This window comes from Eschscholzia californica, unplaced genomic scaffold (genome assembly GCF_041429995.1).
Source record: "Eschscholzia californica isolate CP2 unplaced genomic scaffold, dmEscCali1.0.p SCAF_5, whole genome shotgun sequence".
NCBI classification, from domain to species: domain Eukaryota; kingdom Viridiplantae; phylum Streptophyta; class Magnoliopsida; order Ranunculales; family Papaveraceae; genus Eschscholzia; species Eschscholzia californica.
In genome coordinates this window covers 17823201-17849714 of record NW_028238472.1, presented here as the reverse complement: position 1 = coordinate 17849714, position 26514 = coordinate 17823201, and the positions used below count along the sequence as shown (strand labels likewise).

Here is a 26514-nt window from a genome sequence, read left to right as displayed (position 1 = left end):
TTCAGCCGAAATCTTGCAAGAAATATACTTTAGTTACCTTTCGTGTAAGTTGTTTCTAAAATCGAAATGGTCGAAATTTTTTGACATTTTATTCCGTGGTTTAAATTGATTCTATTAACATGAGAAAATAGATATTTATTGTTGATAGAGATTTGGAGTAGGAAGTATTACAAGAGTTATTCTTGTAAAAAAAGAAATAAAGAAACGAGACTGGCCATTCTCATATGAATCAACCACCCACATTTCCTTTCATCAACAAAAAAACACATTTTCTCACTAACTGCTCTCCACTCTTTCTTTCACTATACAATATAGATCTGTCAAGTGAAACAAAAACGTATTATTTATACTTAGATTTCACTACTTTCCAGCAAAAGAAATATGAAAACAATCACCAAAAGTAACGGTAATTCAGATTTATGAAACTGCTATAACCCAAAATTTCAGCATATTTTCTACTTGAACAGAAGTCACAAATTATGAGTTGTTCAAAGATATATGTCTGGAGCTGTAATCCATATTAGGCCACTGCAGTCCCGTTAAGTTCTAGCTGCGCAACCGCAAGATTGATTGCGTCCATTACGTCCATCTTACCCAAGCTCACAGCCTCGTCCACTGCAGTCCTTTCGTAACTAAACAAAACCCATGACCCAAGCATTTTAGTAAAACACAAACATCTGTTAAACTTGTACACATCCAACTTAAAACCAACTAGAAATGAGTGGAGAGATCTTAGACATTATATTCAACAGTAATGAGATTCTGCTTTGGTTTATGTAGGACTATCAGCACACATCCATTTCTTTCTTGGGTGACGTGGAGCACGTCTCACTACTGAGCATAACATGTTTGGGCCAACCTCTGATATCATATTAAGTCCGCGAGCGCCCAACTCACATGCAATTGACTACGAGTGGATTAGGTCCAGATATTATGTTTTCTAGGTCATAAGATTTCCTTCTGTCTATATGTACCTATTCTCGAAACATCTTCAACAACTAAAAAAACAGTGACAAGAAATCGAGAATAATACTAATTTACAAGTTAAAAACCATTCACCTGTTAAGAATAGATAGATCCGCTCCAGCCAAAATCAGATTCTTAACCACCTGGATAGGTCACTTGTCTATGAGTTTCGTGATATACTAGCAGATTCAATATAACTTAGGATGCAGATTTATCACCTCGACACGTCCATTCAGACAAGCCCAGTGAAGAGGTGTATTTTTCTCCACATTAGTAGCATTTATATCCTGCATCGGAGATACACTAGATTGAGGAGTTGTATAGGATGTTTCTAACGAGTTTGAATTGGAACTAGATGCAAATTGATATCCTCCAATATCAATAGCCAAGAAATTCTATTAGAGCTCCACATACAGATTTTAAATTTTTTGACAATTATGATAAGCACAATACTTTAGGTTATATCAAATATCTGTAGGTAAATAAGAAAGAAGAACGTAAGGCAAATGACCGGGGGAATCATAATTTTACATTTAATATATTCATCTGAAAATCAAGGAATGTATTAAAATTTAAAAGCATTGAGATTAGAAAAATGTGTCACTATAACAAAGCACCACAGCGTTTTGCAACAAATAAAAATCATAGCATAGGCATGAGAATAATTAGCAAGTAAAAAAATTTGACGAAAGCTTTTGAAGCTTGGTTCTGGAGAGCTTCATTCTTATTTAGTATTTAGTAAGCATCCTTTATTTGGAAAAGAAGTTAATCATAACCCACGGTTTGGTTCATCTATTTCGTAAAATCATAAACTAGCTTTATAGTGGTATACCGTATGCACTTCATCCTGTTTGTCGAAATTTCTCTGAAAAGTTAGGACATGTTTGCTCAGAGGAGCCCGTGTCCCAGGCAGTGTCAGGGAATACCCTCTAAGGCATTGAAAGTTGTCCATTGGTGGACCGAAAGTCCGATAATTAGAATCAACCAACATCTTATTTACAAAAAGGAACAACAATTCTAAGAGAAGAGAAAGAAAAAACTAAAACATAAAATATACAAATACAAACATCGACTTTTCCCACACAATGCCAGCAACTACGAAATGAAGTTCATAACTGTAAAAACATGAATTTTTTGCATCAAAACTCCTTACCACTCCATTTCTGATTAGATATTCCACAACGTCAAGATGCCCATTAGCAGCAGCCATATGAAGTGCTGAAAGTTGGCAGCAAAACCAAGTTAAAAGAATACCGAAGTCATGCAGTTTATGTAGTGATTATGGCAACGAGCATTGAATATATATTCCAGTATATTTGTTCACAACAAAACCTAGTTTTCATGATGGCAAATAAGGTCCAAATGTGTACATGACAGACCACCTACACATAAAAGATGATCACAATTCCTACGCCTTCTTGAGGAGATGTGCAACTTCCTGCTAATGAACCTATAACTAATGACATAGGAAAACCGGGAAACAATATCGTCTACAGATTTTGTACAAGCTTCATTTATAAGATGCATATGGATTCAAAACAAGCATTCCATCCTTATGATGTATCCAGACCATTTGATGTATGATGTCTATTTTGCACGTGATCATGTACTTTAAAGAAAAAGTCACTAACGGGTCGTATCGGCCGGAGACGGCTCTGCGCATCCCTTTTTGTACTTTTAAGCACTATAAACCACATTGCCGAGAGGAACGTGTAACACTAATGTTCAATAAATAGTCACAAATTGAACATTCTACCTGATTGCAAAGAATGAAATTAGTGGAGGATTCTTCATTTTTCATAGAAGAAGATGGAATTTAAAAGTATTAACTAATTTAATTAGCAGACAAATAAACAAGGATAAATAGGTCTAAAAATTCAACCTTGAAAACTAAACGTCTAAAACCATAAAAAAAAAACATTACCATGATGAGATATATGAATTGTGCAGGCGTGCTGCGTGCAGCTAATGGGGAAAAATTATAGGAAATGAGTGATAAAAAAACCTGTTCGGCCTTGAGAATCCTTAGAATCAAGAGAAACACCGAGAGATGATAAGCTTATGACATCTTCAATATCATTGTATCTAGCTGCCTGTTTAAAGGCAAATGAAAAAAAAAAATACACACAAATACTTCAGGTTAAGGATTTATGAATATGAACATTTTGATTAAGATTTGAAGTAATATAATAGAGCTAAAACCCTAAATCAATGATACAAGGTCGACATCTAAAGAGAGGGAGAGAGAGAGTACTTCAAGTAAGGCGTCGATGTTGTCGGAAGTAGAGTTGTCCTGATGTTGCAGCGAAGGGTTTGTTTTTTGCTCCCCCATATGCAGAGTAGTAGAGATAAACTGAAGTTGCAGAAAGAAGAGAGAGAGAATGCAAGTAAGAGAGGGGAAGAGTGAGTGAGAAAACCAATTGTTATCTAGGTGGTGGAATTGACAATTAGATATCAACTAATTAACTAAATTTGAAATTATCTAAGATTCATAACTCATAAAAAAGTAAGAATCATAACCATCAATCGACAAAGAAACATCAATTCATTAACAAAATTTGAACGTAACTAAGATTTATAACTTATAAGAAAGTAAAGAAACCATAATTCATAAATAATAACCTTCAATCGACAAATGAACATCGACTCGTTAACAAATTTGGACTGAACTAAGATTTATAACTTATAAGAACGTAAGAATCATAATTGATTAAATTAACAAAATTTGATCTTAACTAAGATTTATAACTTATAGAAAATGTACAAACCATAATTCATAAATGACAAATTAACAAAAATTTGAACTAATCCAAGATTTATAACTTATAAGATACTAAGAATCACAGTTCATAGATCATAATCATCAATCAATTGAACACTGAAGTCTTTAATTTGCAATTCTCTAACCTTCAAGTGATCTGCAAACAAGAACTTAAAAGAGGAATTTCATCAAACAGTTGGGCTACAACCTAAACCATCTCTACAATTCTCAAAGAGACTCATCAAATTCTTGATGAATTTCTTAAAAGTAGAAGCAAAATTATATCTAAGACTTAAAGGAATAAGGATCAATAATCTCTATGAGTAGGACCGTCCAGATTTCAGAATCTTTTACAAATGGCACATCAAAGAGGTTAGAAGCAGAACAAGTATGAGTAATTACCAGAAATCTGAGTATCCCCAAACGTTAAGAGTATTCCAAAATAAAAGGTTTAACCGAATCCTTGAGAAAGTGAAGATTTAAGATAAAACCCTAATGCTTGAGTTGCACACTTCGCTTGCTTTGCTCGGTTCCTTCTTGCTGTTGTGGATATGAGAAGTTTTTTTTTTTTTTTTTTAAGATCAACGTACTCTCCGGTTTGAACTTGGGACCTCGAGGGCTTTTCTGGAGTTTATGTCAACACCTTGGAATCACTTAGGCGACCAGTTAGGCTTGACTCTCGATATGAGAAGTTGAAACTCTCCCTTTCTTGCCCGTCCTCAAAAGAGAAAAATGTAAGAAATTTAAGGCGGTAAAATACCCAAATTATCCATACTCTTTTATAAAAGTTTTAGAATTGGGGCCGTCTTCACGGACTCCATTAGTTGCCGGAGAGAGGTATCCAAAATTTTTGCACCCAAAAATTAGATTAGAACGATATTTTAATAAAAAAATTTAGCTTGGTCGCCTTTTACAAAATGCAAAATACGTGCGAATTTGTACAAAATTTACTCGGGAAAACTTTACTTTATGTTATTTCTATTAAGAGTTGAAGATTGAGGGATGCTTTTGACAAAAAATAGAACTTCACCAGTTTTTTTAATTTCCTACTTTTTTTTGTACCGGTGATTTGGGAAAACAAAAAAAGTGTCCGGAGTGCAAATTTTTAAAGGGTGAAGGAAAAAGCCAAACACACCCTCCCATGTTGTCCGCAGAGAGTCGTCGGCACAGCTCTTGCCTCTTAGTCGGCGACGACCGGAAACATCTCTCCTCTCTCTCTCTCTTTCTCTATCTCTCTCTCCATCCTCTTTCTTTCTCTCTCTCACTCCTCTTTTTTTTATCTTTCTCTCCATCCCTCTCCTTGATTCTCTCTCTTTGCTTCTCTAAGTTCTAGCGAATGGGAAAGCCCCTTCGCCCGAAATCCTTCGTCTGAATTTCAGATCTGGTTCTTCCAGATCCAGGTGAAGCAAGCTCGCCTGGAAAACTAAACGAGTTTCCTGCGAAGGGGAGAGCTCCTTTGCCGGAATAAAAGCACAATAAGAGATAGAGAGAGAGAAAGAAGAAAGCGAAAAGGAAGAGGGAAGAAAATAGAGAGAGATAAAGGAAGAAGAGTCATGGTGGTGGTCGGCGTTAATGGTGGACGTCGCCGGAATATGATGGGGGTTGCCAGAATTTTAGTTGAGGAAGAAGTTGACAGGTTGAAGTGTTTGGAGTAAGCAAAACATGTCAATTTTTTTTTTTGTTTCCACTCAAAACTTTGTACCCTGCATAATTTTCTTATTTCCCATATCACCCACATTTTTTTCTTTGTTGAAAGCTTACATTTATAACACAATCTCTACAACAAAACCGAATGGGTTTTTGATGACTAGGATAAAATGAATGCAAATTGAGTAGGACAAAATAAATGCATTTCCATGATTAATAAGATGAATTCCATGCTTACAAGGACAAGGTCGATGCTTAAGAGGATGAATCACCATGTCCCTTAACTTTCAATCGTCTCCACCATCCCACCTCAATCTATATCTTTAAAAGAGAAGACTAATTAGGTGCAGACAATTTATCTTCCCATTCCAGTAATCATCCACATTCCTTTACTTTCTCTCCCTTCTATTAAACGGTTTTCCCATCTCTCATTTTTCGTATTCTTCCATTAATTTTCGTATTACACCACTTTCACTTACCTTCATCAACAATCTTCACAATCTCTGCCCACTATTTTTCTTTGTTCCACTCTCTCATTCAGTTACCAAAACTTTCCTATCGGCAAAAGAAACCAAGGGTGCGGAAGGCCTCAAAACGAGAGAATAAGAATAGACGGACTGTAGTTTTAGAGAGAGAAATAAGTATCAATAAAGAGGGAAGAAAAAAAATGAAAGGAGTAGTTTCAAAAGTCGTCTCATAGTCGTGTGCATATCTTCATTTTTTATATCAAATCAATTACATATTCTTCTACCTTCATTTGAAATAACTATGTATTTGATATAAAGTATTCCTATTTGTTCAAATGTAGGCAGGAGACGCGAGTCGCAGGATTGACAGATAAAGCATAGCTTGGGGTTTTATCTTCATAACATTTTTAGGATTTCAGTTTAGCATATCAAGTCATTATAAGGTGAGATCTTTCGTCCTGGTAAGTTTCTGTTTCTCACTAAATATAGCAACTGCCATCAGATATTCGAATAATATGAATGTTTTAATCACTCTTATGCAAACATATGTAAACATGGTAGTGAAGACCGTTTGAGTTTGAAGTCAAAATTTTGAGTTGTGGTTTATGAATTCACTAGGCATTACCCGTGCCTCCGACACGGACGCTTCCGTTGAACACTTTACTTGTTATAAAGTGGTGGACCTTCCTTCATCAAAATGGGTGGTCTTTAATTTGCATCGGTGATCTTTCCGTTATCACAATTATTGTATCTTCTCTGACTGACATAAATCAAACAAAAGATTTAGGAGAAGATCTTCAAAAACAAATAATAAAAAACAAAGAAATTAAGTTTTCTCAAAAATTAGAAATAGTTGCGGTAATTATAGATTTCAAAAAATAAAAAGTTCTACACAATGTGTAACAAATCATGGTCAGATACTTTTCATCAGCTTCTTCGAATTTCTCTCTTCAACTTCGTTTAATATCTGTTGATTGTAATAGGCAAAAAAGTTATAGTAAATGTGAAGAATATAAAGTTGACAAAAAAATATGATTAAGTTGATTTTTTGTTGGGGGGAAAGAAGGAGCCATAAAAAGTATAAGCATAATTTGTTACCATTATGTTTTAGGTTGCTTCTTCAATGAGTTGGCAATGTGAATGAATGGTAACGATGTAGCCCTATTCTTATTGACCCAAAAACAAGATATCCACACTATAAGAAATCCCAGAAGAGTTGTACAATTGCGAAATTACTATCTTGCAAATTCGGATTTTACTAATATATACAAATATAGGTTCTCCATTACCTTAGGAAAACAAACAAACTTCTACATTTCTTAATTCCCATGAATTTGTATACATTGATTTTTTTTCTTTGTTTTATCATCTCTATATAAGTTTTTTTCATATTACCCTAGGACAAAAACTACTGAACTCACAAAAAGTTGAGGTTGAAAGCGTTCAAAATTTTATAGAAAATAAGTAATTTTAGAGATATTTGTTCAGAATAAACAAAGCTCGTTCTTGATTGGCTATAGAAGAAAACTTCATATGATGTCTCCTGAACAATATAATTGTCTTCCCTATTCTTGTCTCTTGATTCTAAATATCTATCATCCTCCAACAGTCTCTTCGTAATACCCACCAAATTATTAAATAAGAAATACGGTAACAATGAGTGAGAGAATGAAAAAAGGTACTAAATCATTGTAGTTGATCTGCAGAGAATCTAAAGTGCCGTTAGGTTGTCGGACTCCAAAATCTAAACCTATAGAGAGTAATAAAGATGTTTCGATTGCGGCTAAAGCTAATACAAATGCTTTAACCACCACATTCTTCTGCAAAAATGAGAGTGAAACAAAATAGATTACTCGACAAGAGACGAATTAGACATATGGATCTTTTTGTTTCACTCTCATTTTGGGTTGTCCCATTTTAGTGTCCTGTTTCTAAAAATAAAGAAAAGAACTTTTCGCTCTTTCCAACAATACCCATTACTATAAATTTAATGACAACTTTATTTAAAAGTAAATTCAACTTTTTCATTGTAAATTACAAAAGTTAATGAGGTTACAATTGGAAAAACCATTTTATTTTTTAAAGTCAAACTCCAATTAATGATGTTCCCTTAAAAAGTTGGGTTTTCAAAATAGGTCATTCTTTTTGGGACTGAGGGAGTAACGAACAATTAAAAAACCCAACATCCATATTTGATCTTTTGCTTTACAAATTTAGAGAGAGATGTGATCGTGGTAAGAGAGAGAATTTTAGAAGGATATATTTTGGTATCAACTTTACCTTAAGATGGAAAGCCTTGCATCCACCATAACATCAAGAAAAGAAATCAACAATTATTAGTGTATTAACTGAGGATCAACTATGAGAAATCTCTTTCGTTTTTTGCTGAAATCTATTTACCGTTATTGAGCTTTCTAGGTACAATGAATCTTCACATATTTCTGCCAAAAAATCAAACCATGAAAACCCATGAGAGATCTAAAACAACAAATATGAAAAATTAAACTGAAACTATTAATTAAAAAAATCTAAAAAATAGAAAGATCCATAAGGTGAAAAAAAGAAAGAAATCATGTGGGAAGACGAAGAAACTTGAGAAAAATTGATGTTTTAAACTTAATGGGTTGTAAAGGCTTAATGGGCAATAAAGGGTTTAGTGAGGGGAAGACGAAGGATTCAAAAGGTTAGAGATGAAAACATTTAAATTGGTTGCCAACTATTGATGTCATTTATTTGGTCCAGTCAACTTCATTTATTTTGTCCTAATCAGACTTTGTCCCAGTCACACCCGTTCTGTTTTGTTATATAGACTAGGCATGACCCGTGCCTCCGACACGAGCTATTTCATGTCCTTGCACCAACATATTTTACTGCTAAATTGTTTGTTAGAGGTCTCGCTCAAGTGAACTTAACCTCTATATTGCATTTTATGTCAACTATTGAAACAAGTATGGTCATCAGTTACTAGACAACTAACATCAACCATAATCTACAAGAGAAGCAATGTATTGAACGCCATTATTTGTTAAATAAACCGAATAGTGGGTAAGTGCAAATAACTCCAATCACCAAAATCATAACAATTTCCAGAATATTATGTTTCTATTTCTTGATAGAGCCATTAAGTAGACTAAAAAATAAAGGTAAGTAATGGTTGATTATGACATCCCTATACGGCTATACACCAAACCAATAGCTACTAATGACAAGAAATGAAGGTATATATATGAAATAGAATATACCACAATAACTAAAAATGGAGCCAGATATTAAAATCTTAGTAAAGTAATTGAATTATTGTTAGGATGATCCTCTTTAAATGTTTTATTAAAATCTTAGTAAAGTAATTGAATTATTATTAGGATGATCCTCTTTAAATGTTTTCCTAAACTCTGTCTGACATTTTGAAAAAAAAAGAATTCAAAATAGATGAAAATCAACATATAAGAAGTAAATTTTGAATCGATAACTAGAAAAGAAAAAAAAAAGTTAAATAACTTACATAAAGATGGATGCTTGACAAGTGTGTCAGAGTATGAGCAGCAACGGAAGAAGCAATTTGCTTTATTTGCTTCATAGTTCTCTTTATTTGCTTCATAGTTCTGATAAAACAAAAAAAAAATAGAACAGAAATATAAGCACAAGTAGAGAAATGAAAAAAATCAGACAAGTACTCACTTGGTTAAACTGAAATTAAAGATGAACAAATGAGACTAAAACCTATATATGACCGTAAACCGTATTAAAAGAGGTTAATTCTAAGATCAAAACAAGGGGAAAAAATCGAATTACTTATGAGTACCCCATTAGTAGCCTTTTCAAAAGATTTGAATTACTCAAAATCGGGGTTCTCTTGGAAGGGAAGGAGCTCCTAAGCTTATCTATCAGAATTGGAGAACAACCTTCAAGATATTAAACTATCAACTCAGATACTCAAAATTAACAATCAATAATTAACATAAGAAAGAAATGAAATTTAATAAATTACAAGTTTCAACTATGAAGAATCACTAAAGAATTATGACAAAGCATATGAATCATAATATCATGTAGAGATATAAATCATAATATCATGTAGAGATATAAATCAGAAGATAGTAAATTCTTCAAAGGAATAAAACTTAGATAAACAATGATAACAATCAATAAATGACTAACTTGCTCAATGTGACATTCAGAATTTGCAAGACTGGCTGGATTTCCGTTCATTTAAAGTTATTGTTTAAAGCAGTCGGAGAAGCTTACAAACTATGAAGGAAGTGCGGCGAGTAAGGGGACTTTGATACCTCAAGCGTAACTAATGACAATGTTTTCTAAACAAGTCCAATACAAAAAAAAAACGATGCCTCAATGAATTCTTCACAAATCAAACTCAAAACCAAAAACTAAACATAACCATTGATTAACCAAATAAACATAAATAGCTGAAAATTCTTTAAATGTGTAAACTCAAAAAATTAACCTAGAATTTACGTACTAAAGATTTTACTGACTGGAAGTAGCTAATTTTCATTTAGACTCAGATTAAGAAATGAATATGAAATCTAGAAACAATTCAAAAGTTTGAACAATTTTTTTATCTGCACGGATTTAGTCCGAAATCAAAGAATCATATTCTCACAAAAGAACTAATTTAGTTAATGGATGCATTACTTTTTATTCATTGCCAAAAAACAGATTAAATAGAATCAAACTTACAACACAAATTTGAATTTCCTGGAATTAGGCTTTGACGCAAATCTGTTTCAAGACATTCACAAAAATTGGAGAAGTAAAGCAACTTCTATAACAAGTCAAACAGTAAATTAATAAGACATAGCTAATCATGGGAGGAAGATGACATTTGTGGAGGAAGATGAAAATAACAATTCAATTAACAGTGTGTTAAAATCACGATTATATAACAATCGGGGATATAAAAATAAATGAAAGACACAATGTTTAATGTGGTTCGGTCGAATACTCAAGACCTACATCCACTGAGAAATACTTTCACTATTAATAATCATCACATACAATTGTATGTGGGGTTGATCGGTTACATAACTCAATAACTCGATGAATTTGATTCCCTACAACCCTCTCCTATTTATAGAGAAATTAGGGTTCAGGGTTTCCTAGTTTCTCCTAACTAAACTAGGAAATAATATAAAACTTATCTAATAATAATATTAGATATATACAGAGATATTCCAAACATATGAAAGTAAATATTGTGGATCTTCACATATCTTCAAATATCTCGGAATAGTCTTGATAGTCGGATCTCTTCATCTTGATCCGTCTCTTATAGCACGTGTTTACACACGTATCTCAATACAGTGTTAGAGAAGTTAAAACAGGTCAGAATGGATATGATTCAACCATTATAGAGTAAGATGAGAAGTTTGATAGTGATTTTGATGGCAAATGAGAAGGTAGATAACAATTTCAGTAACTGATTCTTAATTTCAGAAGTTACATGACTTGTTTTGAATGTAAAAAAGACAAAGTTTTGGTTGGAGGTGAAGGGTGGGTTAAAGATGAAGGGCTTTTTACTTTAAAGAAAAGGTAAAGTTTGGGTGGGAAGTGAAAGGTTTTTACGGTCAAAAGTAAAGTTTGGCTATTGTCCTAGTCACAAGATTGTCCCCGTCAGCTTGTCCTAATCAAAGGATTGTCCCAGTCAGATTGTCCTAGTCACAACCAAGTTGTTTTGTAATATAGACTAGGCATAATCCCCGCCCTACGGGCGGGGAAATGCCTTTTAAGCCAAATATAGAAGCGATATTTGAATATTTAACTTTGCTCTTTTTCTCCGCGTTTAATATTTTCTCATTGTAATTTTTAACTTTTCAGATCGTCTAAATATATGTGTAGTATTCTAGAAGTATAAGTCGTAATTATCTTAAGGTATTTAAGGTTTAATTTGAGCCTACAAAACCATTTGACGTTCTTAAATCTGTTAAGAAAATATATTTCTCGCTACCGTAATGCTCATTACAACATAAATGATGAAATTTTTCCATACCATTGCTTAACGAACATACTTGATTTACCACGTGCATCTGAATCAACATCAGCCGTGTCCTATCAATCCACCATATACAAGAAAATCACGAAACTGTATCAAACTTATTCAAAAATATGAACAACAACTTACATCGAAGTAAATAGAAACGTTCCTTTTGATCAGATTATCTTGTTTGACATATATTGATATAAGTATGTTAGGATTCTGATTAAAAATTTAAAGATCAAAATACCTGAAATCGAATAACATTTATCCATTTGTTACCTGTGGAGTATTTTTTTTTACTAAAAGGGAAAGATAAAATAAGTTTTTCAGCATAAAAGATCGAGTTAACGCAAGATGCTAATTAAATGAAGTTCTTAGACCGATGTTGTTAGTCCTATTTATCCACCCTATAGACGAAAGTCACAAATTTTGATCTAATATACGCAAACTAAGATGCACAACCATGACGATCAAAGTAAACAAAACTATTTGTTGTGTTAAATTATCTTGTTTGACATATATACGCAAACTAATATGAACAACCATGACGATCGAATAAAAACCTAAATCTAATTGTTACTTAATTAGGTTAAACTCCTGAAAGTATCATATGTTCAACATAAAACAAAACACCAACAACATTTATAGTAGCTTCATTTAACGTTGTTCATGATTCAAAATCTCTTTGTGGTATTTCAACACACAGTTCGTGACATTTACCCATTCACCACAAAATGAGTAAAGATTGAAGATAGAATGTTGAATATAAATACTATCATTAAAAATAACCAATTTACGAACATGGGTTTGAATATGTTGCACTTGTTTAATACATCTAAAACAACAAAAGGAAATGTATAATTATTAGGAAAAACTGAGTTTTTAAGTATATGGATGTAAATGGTTTTAAGACAATTAGAGTGAGAGAAAGATCGAAAGAAAGAGTTACAAATAAAAACAAGGATAGAACATGAGAAAGACATAAACTACAAATGGAATTATGCAAGAAAGACTTATGAGAAAATATATTGACCTGGTAAGTTGGTATATCATGAATAAGCTCTATGTAAACCAAAATTACAGTCAACGGTCTAAAGAATGAACAAACTAATTTGTATGTAACATTTAATCAAGGAAATTCCAACCATAAGTTCAAACAAATGGCTAAAAATTGAAGAAGAACACGTACTGAACTTAATTTGTGACAACTCCATAACTAAACTAATTAATTTCTTAGGAGGGGATGATAATAAGTGAGAGTTTCAGATAAACGAAAAGTAATGAAGAAGCTTGCAGGGAAAGAAAGAAAAAGGTTGCGAAAGGCGATGAATTGAGAAATTACACTGCGGGAGAACCTTGTAGGGGTGTCTTTTAATTTCTTCGCAAGAGATGCACACTCTTGATTAAAGAACAAATGATATCTCTAGTGATCCTCCTATAACAGATGGCTTACCCAGTTTTAGTTTCTACCTTTTACTTGCCAAGCTCCTAATTTTTAAAGTTTCAAGGAATCTAATGCTTGCAACATTTTCAACTTTAACAAGTTAATAGGTCTTGTCAAGATAATTTTGAATGTTTCCGTATTTGTTGCTCATTTTGCCAAGGTAATTTTGAATGTTTCCGTATTTGGTGTTCTTTTTGCCTAGACTATATTACAAAACAAAATGGTCTAAAACAACAAGAAGAAAAAGCTTAGTATAAGAAATTTTAGTTGCGTTTGTTGTACATAACAATTTCGCTAAACAAAGAGTCTCACTCACACGGTAAGATGGGTTTAAGATACGACTACCAACCTGGATAATCCTGCAACGATAGGAAAACAATGTTTAGTATAAGGAATTTAAAGTGCAAAAAAAAAAGATCATATCTTCTTTATACAGCGCTAAGTTTACCTCTACAAAATTTCAAGTAACTGGCCACACACTCTATCGTCTTCCCGTTGTACATCTTAGTAATTGAATCCTTCTCTACGAGTTAAAGTGGTAAGCCTAGTGGCGGAGGATATTAACAAACATATTTAATCTTTAAGCTAAAAAAATGATAACTCAATTCGAATTGAAAATCTTGATATGTACTTCACTGATAGGATCTCTATTTTTCTTATCTGCATACTTCAACTGTAACAAAACAAGAAGCTGAAGGATTTGGTGCCAAGAAATTCGAAGAAAGCATTGTCATGCATGCAATGAATCAAAGACCAATTTATTTCACGGGAGAAAGGAGAAATAGATATTGTTCACTTGTTCGTAATTTTTTGTCATTCTAAATTGGCGATGAAGAAAGTTTTGTTAGTGTGACTTCGAATACTTGAAAATTGTGTTTAATTTTGAGGAGAAATGGAGTTGGGTTCCGAACTCTCGGATTTACAGATTTGGGATTCATGAGAGAAAAAAAAAGGAGGAAAAACTAAAAAATAATGACAACGTGGGAATTTGATTTGTGAGAAATAAAAATTGTTCACCTGTTGGTCATTTTTTGTCATTATAAACTGGTGATGACGACAGTTTTGTTAGTGTAACTTTGACTACTTGAAAATTATGTTTGATTTTGAGGAGAAATAGAGTTGGGTTTCAAACTGGGATCTACAGATTTGAGATTCATGACGGAGGAGAAGAGGAAAAGATAAAAACGAAAGAGTTGTGACAACGTGGGAATTTGATTTGTGAGAAGTGTGACATTTGAGAGAAATGAAGGACCAATACGGTTGGATTTTACTCGAGGTGGCGTATTATATGGTATGATTTATGAAAGTGGGAAAATAGAGACATTAGTCTCGCAGCATAAGAGTTAACTCGATCAAACATATATAATTTTTTTAGATTTTTAGTTCATATCATGTTATACATGGAAATCAATTATTATTTCAAGGTTCTTACGAGTTAATTAGTATTAATTGTACGACAACCTCTTAGTATTCTCCTGTAGAATTTTTCACATGAGTTGGAAGCCTTGACCCTATTATCATTATTTGTCCATGCACCAACAATGAAATTTGTAATTCATCGATTAAAAATTCATCTAGATCTTTTGACTCTTCAATATAGCATTCGACATAACAGGGATTTGGAGTTATTGATATAACAACTATCCATCAGAACATATTTAATTTTTTCACTTCGAAATTTTCCCAAGCAGACTGTGCAAAGATAGAAAGATGTAGTGAGAAATTTCGAATGAAGTTTTATATATGAGAAATTTCATATGAAGTTTTATATATTCTAAAATCCAAAGAAACTAAAATGGCCGGTGTTTCAAGATTGAAAAAACTAAGGGAGAAATAGACAAATTAGAATAAAATTTGATATATGTGGGAGGAGTAAGTAGATATTAAAATGAGAAATAATTACAGTGAAATTAAACTAAGGGAGAAATAGACAAATTAGGATAAAAATTTGATATAATGTGGGAGGAGTAAGTAGATATTAAAATAAAAAATAATGGAAGAGGGAGAGATAAAGATGGAGGGATAATAATTATTAAGAAATTAAAAGTAATTTAATTCATGTCCTAATCACATAATCACATATCATAGGTCCAATCATATTAATTTTGTCCTAATCACATATCCTAGTCACATTCTTTTGTATTAATTGTGTCCCAGTCACAAGGATCTGTTTTGTATAATAGATTGTAGTAATATGAATGTTTCATTAACCGAAGTTTCTTACAGATTTATCATTTGTTTCAGTCTCTTGATTTATTCCAAAAATGTACAACAAGGGATCTATTCGGTCTAAGAATTATGATGAATTTCAACTAAAATGAACTTTGAAATGGGTTGAATTATAAGGATTAATTTTTCCAGCTTCCCAAAAGAAGTGGTTGGAAATATTATTAATAATACCATTACTTTATTTTTAAGCAGAGGTGAATCTTAAAGGATGGTTAAAACAACTAAAAAGAGCCTCGGTTTCTTCAAAAAATCACCCCCAAAAACAAATTGGAAGTTTGGCATTCAATCTTGATGTACTCTAATACCGATCAATTAGTGTAAATTTTTATTTGATTATTTTCAACCTATAACTTTCAATGAATTTCAGGCTATGGATAACTTATCCCAAAGTTACTAAAGCTAAGACAAATTTGGATGAAGAAGAAGAGACATCTATTAAAATATTTGGCAACCGTCGTTAAGGGAAGCAATACATAAATTCATTCGTTATGCTTCAGTAAATAGCTGCATTTATTATGAAGAATCTAAGAATAGCCTCAGACAACTATGTTCATTACTAAATTTTGTTGTGTGAAAAATTGATTTTTGAGAGAAAACATTTTATTGAACGGGTTATTAAATGTATTTACCTATTTTTAAGTTGGTAGGAAATGTTAAAAGTTGATTACTAAAAGCCCTGTACAAAGGTATTATAGAAGAGACTTATAGATGCCGCTTAGTTAATTATTTGTATTTTTGCGCAATCTCATGCATTGTTTGATAGAACGACTTGTGCATTAGACCAAAAAAAAAAATTAAGAGTACAATTTAAGAACTTGCAATTCATTCAATCATAAACCTTAGTCACATTCTCAACAAAAAAAAAATAATAAATAAATAAACCTTAGTCACATCCATTTTGAGGGCAGAGTCAATTATTTCTGATGTTAGATAGTTTCACAGAAAGTATGATCTCAACCAATTTGTCAAAACATTAGTGATTACCTTGCAAGAAACATTTCATAAATCAATTGACTGATAATCAACCAAATAATTTGATTTAGTCTCATTTGGAAGAAAAATAATTTTGAAGTGTAAATGCACTCTGACTTAAATACCATATTATGCTACTCCTTTTTTTATAAATAAGACAAAGGAGAAACAAGTTCTTCATTTACATTGAATCAAGCCTTGCCCCTTAATTGTGAGAAGGAATTTCAATTTTCGTTTCTTACTCGGATACAAAAACCTTATTTATAAAATTTCTTTTTGCAGTAATACGAGATGATGAAGTCGCCGAAACACGAAGACCTACATACGAAAATCCTTTTCACAGTAACACAAGAAGATGTCGTCGAAACCTAAAATCAATAAGAACCAAAAACGTAGTAACCACATGGTCACTCTATCAAGGTATTATCTTGGAATCTAGTAAATACTTTATCCCTCTTGAATTTCAATCATTTTTTACTTGTCAAGGCGAGTATTTCTTAGATTTGAATTTGTTTCGTCATGTAACTATTCTTAAACATTTGATTATGACAGGTTTCCAGAGTTAATTTCATACTAATGGTAGGTAAAATCTCCCGTCCCTTTCTTAATCTGATTTACCTTTAAGAAGTAAGCTGGCATTGTATTGGATTTCATTATTTACTTGGAAGTGGGTTTATCCAATATATAGTGAGAAATGAGAGACATTATTGTTGCAAATCTAAAATGATATAGTTACAATTTAATAATCTTATGACGGAATTTGACAATAATGAATATAATGTTTTTTTTTTATCTTAGACGAGGTAAGAATAGGTTAATGATACCTCTTTTTTTTTTTGTTGAAATTTAATGATAACTCCTTAGAGCAACTCCAACGTGGGGCTCGGGCTCCCAATTTTGGGAGCCCCTGAATTTTGGGAGCCCCGGGGCTTTCCTCAATTCCAACGTTGGGCTCCCAACCGGGGCTCCCAAATCAATATATTATACGTGTGCGAAGTATGTGTGCGAAATTTTGATTTTAAATTTCGACTATAAATTATTAGATTTCGACTATGAATTAAAATGTGATATTATTCGAGAGAGATAATTTCAAAAAGATAACACAAAAATAAAAATTAGAGAAAAATACTTAAAAAAGTAGTATTTAAAATAATAAGAATATTAAAAAAAAAATTAGTTTAAAAAAAAATTAAAAAAATTAAAAAAAAATAAAATAAGGTGGGGTGGATCCCCTTTTTAGGGGATCCACCCCAAAATAGCCGTTGGGAGACCCCCAACGGCTATATTTGGGGCTGGGAGCCCCCCAGCCCGGGCTCCCATTTGGGAGCCCGGGAGCATGGGGCTCCCTGCCCCACCGGGAGCCCAGCCCCGGGGCTCCCGGGTTGGAGGGCTGGGGCTGGGGCTCCCAAAATTTGAATTGGGAGCCCCAGCCCCACCCACGTTGGAGCTGCTCTTAGGAACCCCAAAGTGGTTTTTTTGTTTTGTTCCTCAAGGGAAATCAGACTCATCCTTTCGCTGGAAAAGGAGTATTCTAATTTTTGCTTTTTTTGTTTTGTTCCTCAAGGGACATCAGACTCATCCTTTCGTTGAAAAAGGGGTATTCTAATTTTTGCTTTTTTGCACAACAGTTCAATTAGGAAAAAAAAATTAAGATTATTTATTACAATTTTGTCTTGATTAGAAGAATTTTATTAGAATTATGAGGATAAGTTGGTAGTTACAGTCCAACATGAACCAAGGGAGTCATGTAACGAATTATATAATATTCCATCAATTGGTTCTGAATTCGATGCCTAGGAGACTTAACATGATGTAGAACTAGGCTCATACGTGATGTTGGTAGATGAATCCTTCATTTATCCTTCCAAAACTAAATTTATTAAATTCTACACTTCACAGTTAAACTGACATGTTCCTAAAAATTAGTGCATTAACTCACATATCCAACAATTCCTCTTCACATTATTCTCTTTAACTGTTCTTATATTTTTCTACTCCGTCCTCAATAACTATACGTTTCGGCAACAACCCTTGGTTGGAGTGGTAAGAAGTTTAACCTTCCACCTTAGAGGTCAAGGGTTCGAGGCACGCTGACAATTAAATAAAAGAAAACTATACGTCTCCATATAATATTGTGTTTATATCTTCTTTCACTTTTTTGACGTGTTTTTGTGAGTTGCCGAAGACCAAAGCGAAACCAGAAAGATAGAAGATTAGGATTTTTTATCAAGCTTAGCACGGGTTATTGGTTATACCCAATAAGATTCATATAGGAAAATGAAACATGAGTGTATGATTTGTATTTGGCGTGGATTTTATCTTAATTTTAATTTCTTTTTTCTTAAAACTGACGAGTTGTAATTGTCAACAAAGTGGGTTGAATTTTATCTTAGTTTTAATTTCTTTTTTCTTAAAAGTGACGAACTTAATTGTCAACCAAGTGGGTTGAATTTGTTGGGTTCATTTTTCTCGGCATCCACCCAAAAAGTTCAAATTTTATTTACACCTCATTTTGATGGATGGAGGTTGGACTAAATCCTCAATCAGCAGAAACTCTCTTGGGAATTTCTCTCAAGTCTCAACCACGGTAGTCTGTCAAGAAAGTATACCCAAATTGAAAGCTTTGAAGATCATGAAGGCTACAGCAATGGGCAATCAGGTGAGATGGAATATTATTGAAATTGTGTTCTTCCTTGTGGAATTCTCCCAAGTGTTTTTATATTCTTGGTTAGATAACACATAAACTATTTGAAGCATGTTTGTATGTAAAATAATGTAAACTCAATATCCCAAACAAATCATGTGCAGAATTGCTTGATTTGGTTTTGATATAGTTATCTAATCATCTTGTATTTATCCTTAAAGTGCTTGAATGTCCTCGATCACATCACAAATAAAAGGTAAGCTAAACATGGCATGATGGTGGAATTGGAAGACTTTGACAAATTTTGGGAGTCAAATTAAACTCCAGGACGCAATTGGTGGCCAAATCGACCCGTTGGTCACAAATTTGAGATCAAAACAAGGATCAAAACAAAGTTAACCACTTTTAAATACGAAATAACTTTTGAGTTGTGGACATAATTGGTGGCCAAATCGACCCCTTGGTCACAAATTTGAGACCAAAACGAAGTTAACCACTTTTAAATACGAAATAACTTGAGTTGTGTATATCTGTAAATACCAAAAAAAAAATACGCTCTTTAAATAACCAGCTCTATAAATTGCTCTTAAATGCTCGGTAAATTGGTTGAACATCTATAACAACAGTTGAGAGAGAGATACCTACAAACATCTACAATAAAAGTTGAAATAACCAGTCCACATAACATCCAACTTCTTTCGGACTTTCCATGACTACTAATAACCACTACTCCAGTTAGTACAGCCAAGACAAACTACTTAACCATCCATCATCTATATCCACAAAATGAAATTAGTTTACCTGAGAAGGGGACATGGAGGAGGTGACCAGTGACCTTACTATCTAGCTCTCTCTCCTCTGTTTTAAAGGAGAAACAAGCAAAAACCACTAAAGGAAAGATCTGTAAAGAAGGGTGAAAACATAAATAGCAACACCTTCTATCCTGCACAAAATTATAGTTTATGGCATGCTGGAATTTCTTTCATCTGTTTCCCATGTCTTTTCCACAATATTCCCACCTCCAAATGTCTCCGTCGATGCAGAAGCCACGTCAAAACCACCGCCACCACCACCTATTGTTGTAATCAAAGCTGAAAGCCCACCTTTAGAAGCACCACTTCTACCTATTCCAAGACCAAGAAGATCAAGAGTCGTCGGTGTAGGACCAAAGAATGAAGATGGACCCATCATCAATTCCCCAAGTCCAAGCCCTGTGGCTGCAGGGCCTGGCTCATTGTCAGTTACTCGGTGACTCCATTGTAAGTTTTCTTGCTCAATCGATGATGAACTCACTGATAGCCCAAATCCACGAAGCAATGAAGCATTTGTTGCAGCAGCACCCATTTGTGCTGCTTTCTGAAGTAAAGCGGTGGCGGACATTATGGGCTGTGGTGGTGTCGGATATTGTTGACAATCTTGTTTTAATGGTGCAAACGTTGTAGACCCAATGTTGGAGAGGCTAAGAGATGTGGGTTCTATGGCTGAAGTTGATGGCAGATTGGTTGAACGCTCTGATCGTGCCATTGCACAGATAAGATCGGAAAATGATGAAGTTTGGGGTTGTAGAGGTCCAGCCATTGTTGAAGATGCAAAGATACTATTGAACATGATGCTACTACTGCTACTAACATTACTTGAGCTGGAATTACTTACAATACAGGTTGAAGGAGGAATCTGTTGTAAGCTTCCGGTGGAGTTCTTTGGTGACTCTGTCAAAATCCAAATCATATTAGCTAGAAGAAAACGCCAAGAGAAACTTTAAATTATTAGAAAGAAACAGAAAGAAAGTAGCTTTCTCTTTCTATTCAGTTTGATTTCTAATAGGTCGGCGGAGAGGGTGGGGGACTTGGACTCTCTCTCTCTCTCTCTCTACAGTCTACATATACATAGACAAAAGTGGGTTTCTTTTATCCATTACAAAGATTGAATTATTTAACTAGGACATGAGAGAGAGAGAGGGTGGGTGTTAAGCCAAAATTTGAATCCCTAGAAATGACTGTTAACTAAAACCAAGACATAAACCCCAAGATCAATTTTTTAAAATTTTGAACAAAGCAAATCCGTCAAAAAATAACTAAAAGTCTAAAACATTTCTAAGTTAGCCCCATTTCCTACTTCAAAATTAATAACTTCACCTGGATTTTGATTCTGATCCGGCAGAACTGTGGCTAATGGTGGAGGAGAAGGAGAAAGAGGAGGTGGTGGTGGTGAAGGAGGAGGAGGTGGTGGTGGTGAAGGAGGAGGAGGAGATGGTGAAGAAACAGCCGCCTGAATCTTGGGAACTTCTTGAGATATCGAATTCTGAACTGGATGAGGTTGAGCAGTTTCCTCTGCTATAGCTTTGCAGAAAGCCCTATGTGTTATGAAACTATCCCTCCTTCAACAAACCAAAAACCCCTTTCAATAAAAACCCTAAATTCAGAACTCAAATCTAAAGCGAGACATAGACATAGAGAGAGAGAGAAAGACCTGGAGAATACAGTTCCACAATCACATTTGGACTCTTTAGTACCACAAGTCTTCAAATGAGCTTTCCAATCAGATTGAACTGCGTATTTCTTCAAACACTTTTCACATTTCCATTTCTTTTCTCCATGTTTTCTGCAAAAATGCTTCTTGATTCCTGTAAGATCGCCTAATGCCCTGGATGGATCGTGATGAACACAAGAAGGTTCAGGGCAAACATATACTCTTTTCCTAATCTCATTGCTCGTTCTCTGCCGGAGCTTCCATGGAAGATTATGTCCACGGCGATGAAGTTGCAAGTTTTGATCTCGTTGAAACCCTTTATTGCAGATCTCACACACAAATCTGTTAGTAGCCATCAATGTTTTTGGAGATAAGGCAATTACTTCCGCATTTGGATCTGCACCAATAGATGAAAAAACTAACCTAATTTAGCAAAAACTGTTAAAACACAAATTGAGAATATAAATTATTTTCTTAGGGTTTTTGAAATTTTGATCTTACCCGGCATACCAGGGAGATTTCTCTTCTTCTTCGTAGTTGTAATCGCTACAGGTGCAGTTTGATTACCAGAAGAAGATACACTAGCTTCTCCAGAAGCTGTAGAAACACTCACTGCCGGCGAATTCTCCAAATCAACAGGCATATCTAACTTCAAATTTAAGGGTTTTCAAAGAAGTACCAAATACCTCTCGACTCAAAATTCTAGGGTTTTCAATTCTCAAACTAGATTCTAACTTTAGGGTTTCAAATTTCAATACTCAAAATCTCAAACCACCAATCTCCATTTCTGTTTACTCTAAGCTGAAAACACATACTGAAATCCCAATACTCTAAATTGAAAACCCTAATTGACTATCGATTAGCCAAACTGAAAAAGTACCTTATTCTAGTGACCTAATTAAGTTCTAAATCTTGTTTCCAGCTACAATAACCTTGATACAATGATCTAAAGAAGTCAAACCCTAGCGAAGTTAAGATCAGATTCCCGTGAAAAAAGCTTGAAAAATCACCAGGAAAACGAAGAACTCCTAAACCTGATTCAGTTAATCAACATTTCCCATACAACAAAAACACAAAACTCACTCAAATTCAGATGATAAATCTTTGGGAAGAAATTGAGATTGATTAGGTTTCAGTACGACATTGATGGTGCTCGAAAACGCGGCTCTAATAAGTTTTGGTCTTTTTCTCGTTTGGAGTAGTGGAGTCTAGTGACTAGAGAGAGAGAGAGAAAGAATACACGTTTGAAACGGGAAAAAACAATTTACGGAAGAAGCTTAGGTAGACCTAAATTTGACACGATTCGTATGAATGTCTCCATTAAGCTAACGGTCTACCAATGGTAAAAAAAAAATGATTTAGAAAGGCTGGCTTTGACGCATCCAAAACACTTTACGGCATGGGAAACCTATTAAGATACCAGACGGGGCAGATGTCGGGTAGGGGCGGGATATTCGCCCGGAAATCCGGAACCCGCCCACGACCGTCCGAGTCCGAAGGATCCGTGACCGTCCGAAGGATCCGTAACTGTGCGATGTCCGAATCGGTTCGTACCCGCCCGACCGAAGAGCTTAGGTGGACGGACGCGGGCAAAGGTCCTTACCCGGTGATCCGACCGAGTCCGCCCGCTTATATAGTCCGTCTGACTGAACCCGTCCGTTTATCCTACACGTTATACCCGCCCCCTATATGATTGATTTTAAGCCTTTAGAATTGTAGGCTTAGCTATAACAGTTAGATATCAAGAGTAAAAATATATAACCCTTGAAATCACTTTTCTTAATATTGTCTTCGCCTCTCCACTTCTCTAGTCTCTCTTCTCAAAAATCTCAATATCTCATCAGTAACCCAAGAATCCGCAATACACCGATTATAATCCATGAGAAGAAGAATAGAACTAATCGTAATCCATGAGAAATCTCAATGATATTTTTTAATTTTGTATTCATTTACTTTTTGGAATTGTAAAGTAGAGAAAGTTGTATTTAGCTATTAAACAGTTTTAGTTTCGAATAAAAATTTGTTTATTTGTTCATTAGTGATCAATGTCCGACCGACCGATACCCGGTTTGTCCGACTATCAAAACGGTCACGAACGGACACTTTATTGGAGAAAAATCTGAAATGTCTGCTCGTTTTGTCCAGATGTCCGAATGGACACTAGGACTTATGCCCGTTCCGTCCGGACCGGTTTAGTTAGTGTTCGTTTCCCGCTCGTCCGGACCGGTTTAGTTAGTGTCCGTTTCCCGCCCGTTCGGATCGATTCCCACCCTTAATGTCGGGTCCAGAATTTGTAAAAAAAATATGGTAATAAGGGTAGTTAAGTAATTTCTCTATGTTTTAATTTTTTTCTTAGGAGCCTGTATTAAGCTTGTTGTTTGCTTAGCCCTAAACACATATTCGTCGTCGGCAACTCAATTAAGTATTCAAGTTAGCAAAATCTTAATACATTCAAAGTTAACACAATTTTTTTTCCCTTCAACTACTGTGTAATCCAGAATTTCTAAATGCAACCTAGTTATGTATTTCACTCAATATTTTCTTTTCCTAAGTTCTGATAAATTGATAATGATATTTTAGGGTTTTGCAACTATTACTACTGCTTAGGTTCACTACGAATGTCGAATTGGTCATTCTGTTTTATGATGAAAGTTTATTTTGGGGAGGCCGATTTAAGTTAGGGTTATTTCCCAAATAGCCCTCGACCTTGTGACCAGCTTCCTGTCTAGCCCCTTACTTTGTCAAAAATACTTAGATGGCCCCCTTTTTCAGTTAACGTTATAACTCTGTTAACTAGTCATCACCTTCTCTCCTCCATCTCATCACCTTTCTCTACCACCTCATTTTATCGCCACCTCATCATCTTCCCCGACAAAGGTCGCCGACAACCACTTTGTTGGTCGGCGACCTTCAAACATTAAATTTTTTTTTTGTTCTTCTCTCCTCTCACTTCTTAAAAAAGTTTTTTTTTCTTCTCTCTCTCTAAATAGATCTAGAGAGAAGTCTGTTCGCAGACCTTTTGTGACGCTCCGTGTCCCAAAATAGACACGACCACGCCCCGACAACTCACAGACGAGACAAAAATCCGACAGAGTCTCCTCTGTAAATCGAACCGGTTGCACCTGTAAACCTGTCATGCAAACCATACATTCGCATACACCAAAGATAAACTATGGAGCGGAAGCTAAACAAACTCAACTCAGTTTCGGGTCGAAACCCGAACCACAAAAAGATAAAAGCCTCATAAACAACGATACAACTTATAAACAGATCTAAGTCTTATATATTATATACATATGAGAGTTCAGTTCTGCAATAACTACATAACTTTAAAATAATGGAAAGCCAATACACGAAAACTAAAGAAAACGACGCAACACCTCTAGCCTCGTTAGACAAGGTCACCGGCTGGAATACAACTCCGCCTCGAGACTACTACCAAGCACCTGCACACTAACAACTGGTAGAGGGTCAGAATACTCACCGACACGAGTTATTCTGGTAGAAGACCAATCCAAAACCCATCACGTTTTCAAAAGTTCCTTTAATAAGTTGTAAACATTATGACAAAATGAGTTATCAAACCAGTTACTGTATATACTATATACAAAACCATTTTCCTTAATCTAGCAAGCAATAGCAGTGATTAGCTGCTCACCCATGGTGCGTTCCCAATAAGAGGAGAGTTCCTCAGGAGAACCTAGAGTGCGTTAGATAGTACCAGCTCGTTTATGGCATTAGCTAATGCACTAACGTCTCCTCGAGAATGAAACTTACGCCTAGCCGGTAAGCCTCTCTCCCATTAAGGGACTCCGCAATCATTGAAGAGTTTACCTCATGATACATATATACCTTAAGTATCTAAATACATTTTTCTGATCACCGAGTTCGAATAAGATAGCCGTCCCCCAATTACCATGGAAGGACCTGAACCTCATTCTCTTCGGTACCCTGTCATGCATCTAATGCGATCTTTCAAAATTAATTTCATTCGTATTTCAAAACCACATTCTCATATTCGATTCATTATCTTATCAAACACGGAAGTGGAACAACCAAGAGTCATATCGCCATAAAGCAGAGGGATTCCCAATCAATGTCACCTCCCAAACGAGCGGTCAGGAGTACGTCCCTGAGCCTCGAACTGGAGGCACGAACACCAATGGCCAGCAAGTGAAGCACTCTACTCCCACAGGTCTCATGACTAGTGTCGCCCACCTCACCGATCTCACACGGGTCACACCCGTGTCCACATGTCACCTATCCTCAATGGCTACGTGCCCGTAGGTTGACATAATCCGCAGTCGAGTACATACAAGAAAATCCCCAGTAGGTCACAATCATCGTTAAATCAGTTCGAAAACATTTCTCATATCGCATCAAACCATTTCAAGCATATTTCAGTTCATCACATAAATCGAGTTTCATGCTACTTAAACTCTAGTTATAATGGTGCATATATAACTATAGAATCTAGCATATTCATTATCTATAAAACCATGCTGGATAAAGGATTCAAAACCCCTACCTCAGTCCTTACATAACCAAAGACCTCCCGTCTACCAGTGACCTATTCCTCCTCATTCGCATACTCTGGGATAAGGAAGGATAACAAAAACGAATAGAAACGTTAGGTTCTAAACGAAGAACCTTCGTACAATAAAGACAATATCAAAGAGAAAACGATGAAAACTTAAAACACAAAAACAATCAATAACTCTGGAAGACTTCGAATAATCGATTTGATCTATAACTTTCATAGCCATGTCCACAGAATACTTGAAATGCATACCAACCGACCAACCGACTTCCCATAAATTCTATTTTTCATGTTAGAGTCTTCATAAGCTGACAAATCATATAATGAACTTTATAATATAAATTTATAACCGAAATTGTCCATTTATATGAAATACGACA

The 26514-nt window shown here is 34.6% G+C and overlaps 2 protein-coding genes across 3 annotated transcripts; both read right to left on the bottom strand.

Annotated features, from left to right (window-relative positions):
* Positions 1-325: 325 nt before the first annotated feature.
* LOC147537584 (uncharacterized) lies at positions 326-4442 on the bottom strand. Of its 2 annotated transcripts, XM_086643522.1 has the most exons (7): positions 4130-4442; positions 3221-3319; positions 2972-3059; positions 2120-2184; positions 1185-1253; positions 1060-1109; positions 326-632 (listed from the first exon to the last, which is right to left on the bottom strand). In XM_086643522.1, exons 2-7 carry the CDS (start codon positions 3296-3298, stop codon positions 521-523), a joined length of 462 nt encoding a protein of 153 aa, XP_086499648.1. In that variant the 5' UTR covers positions 3299-3319; positions 4130-4442; the 3' UTR covers positions 326-520. The 2 variants fall into 2 exon arrangements, with proteins under 2 accessions (XP_086499648.1, XP_086499649.1); XM_086643523.1 differs by lacking the exon at positions 4130-4442 and having other exon boundaries at positions 3221-3427.
* A 15241-nt stretch (positions 4443-19683) lies between these two features.
* On the bottom strand, positions 19684-22978 carry LOC147537583 (zinc finger protein GAI-ASSOCIATED FACTOR 1-like). The gene is made up of 4 exons (XM_086644675.1): positions 22096-22978; positions 21595-21991; positions 21261-21502; positions 19684-20834 (listed from the first exon to the last, which is right to left on the bottom strand). Exons 1-4 carry the CDS (start codon positions 22235-22237, stop codon positions 20086-20088), a joined length of 1530 nt encoding a protein of 509 aa, XP_086500801.1. The 5' UTR covers positions 22238-22978; the 3' UTR covers positions 19684-20085.
* Between the last annotated feature and the right edge of the window lie 3536 nt (positions 22979-26514).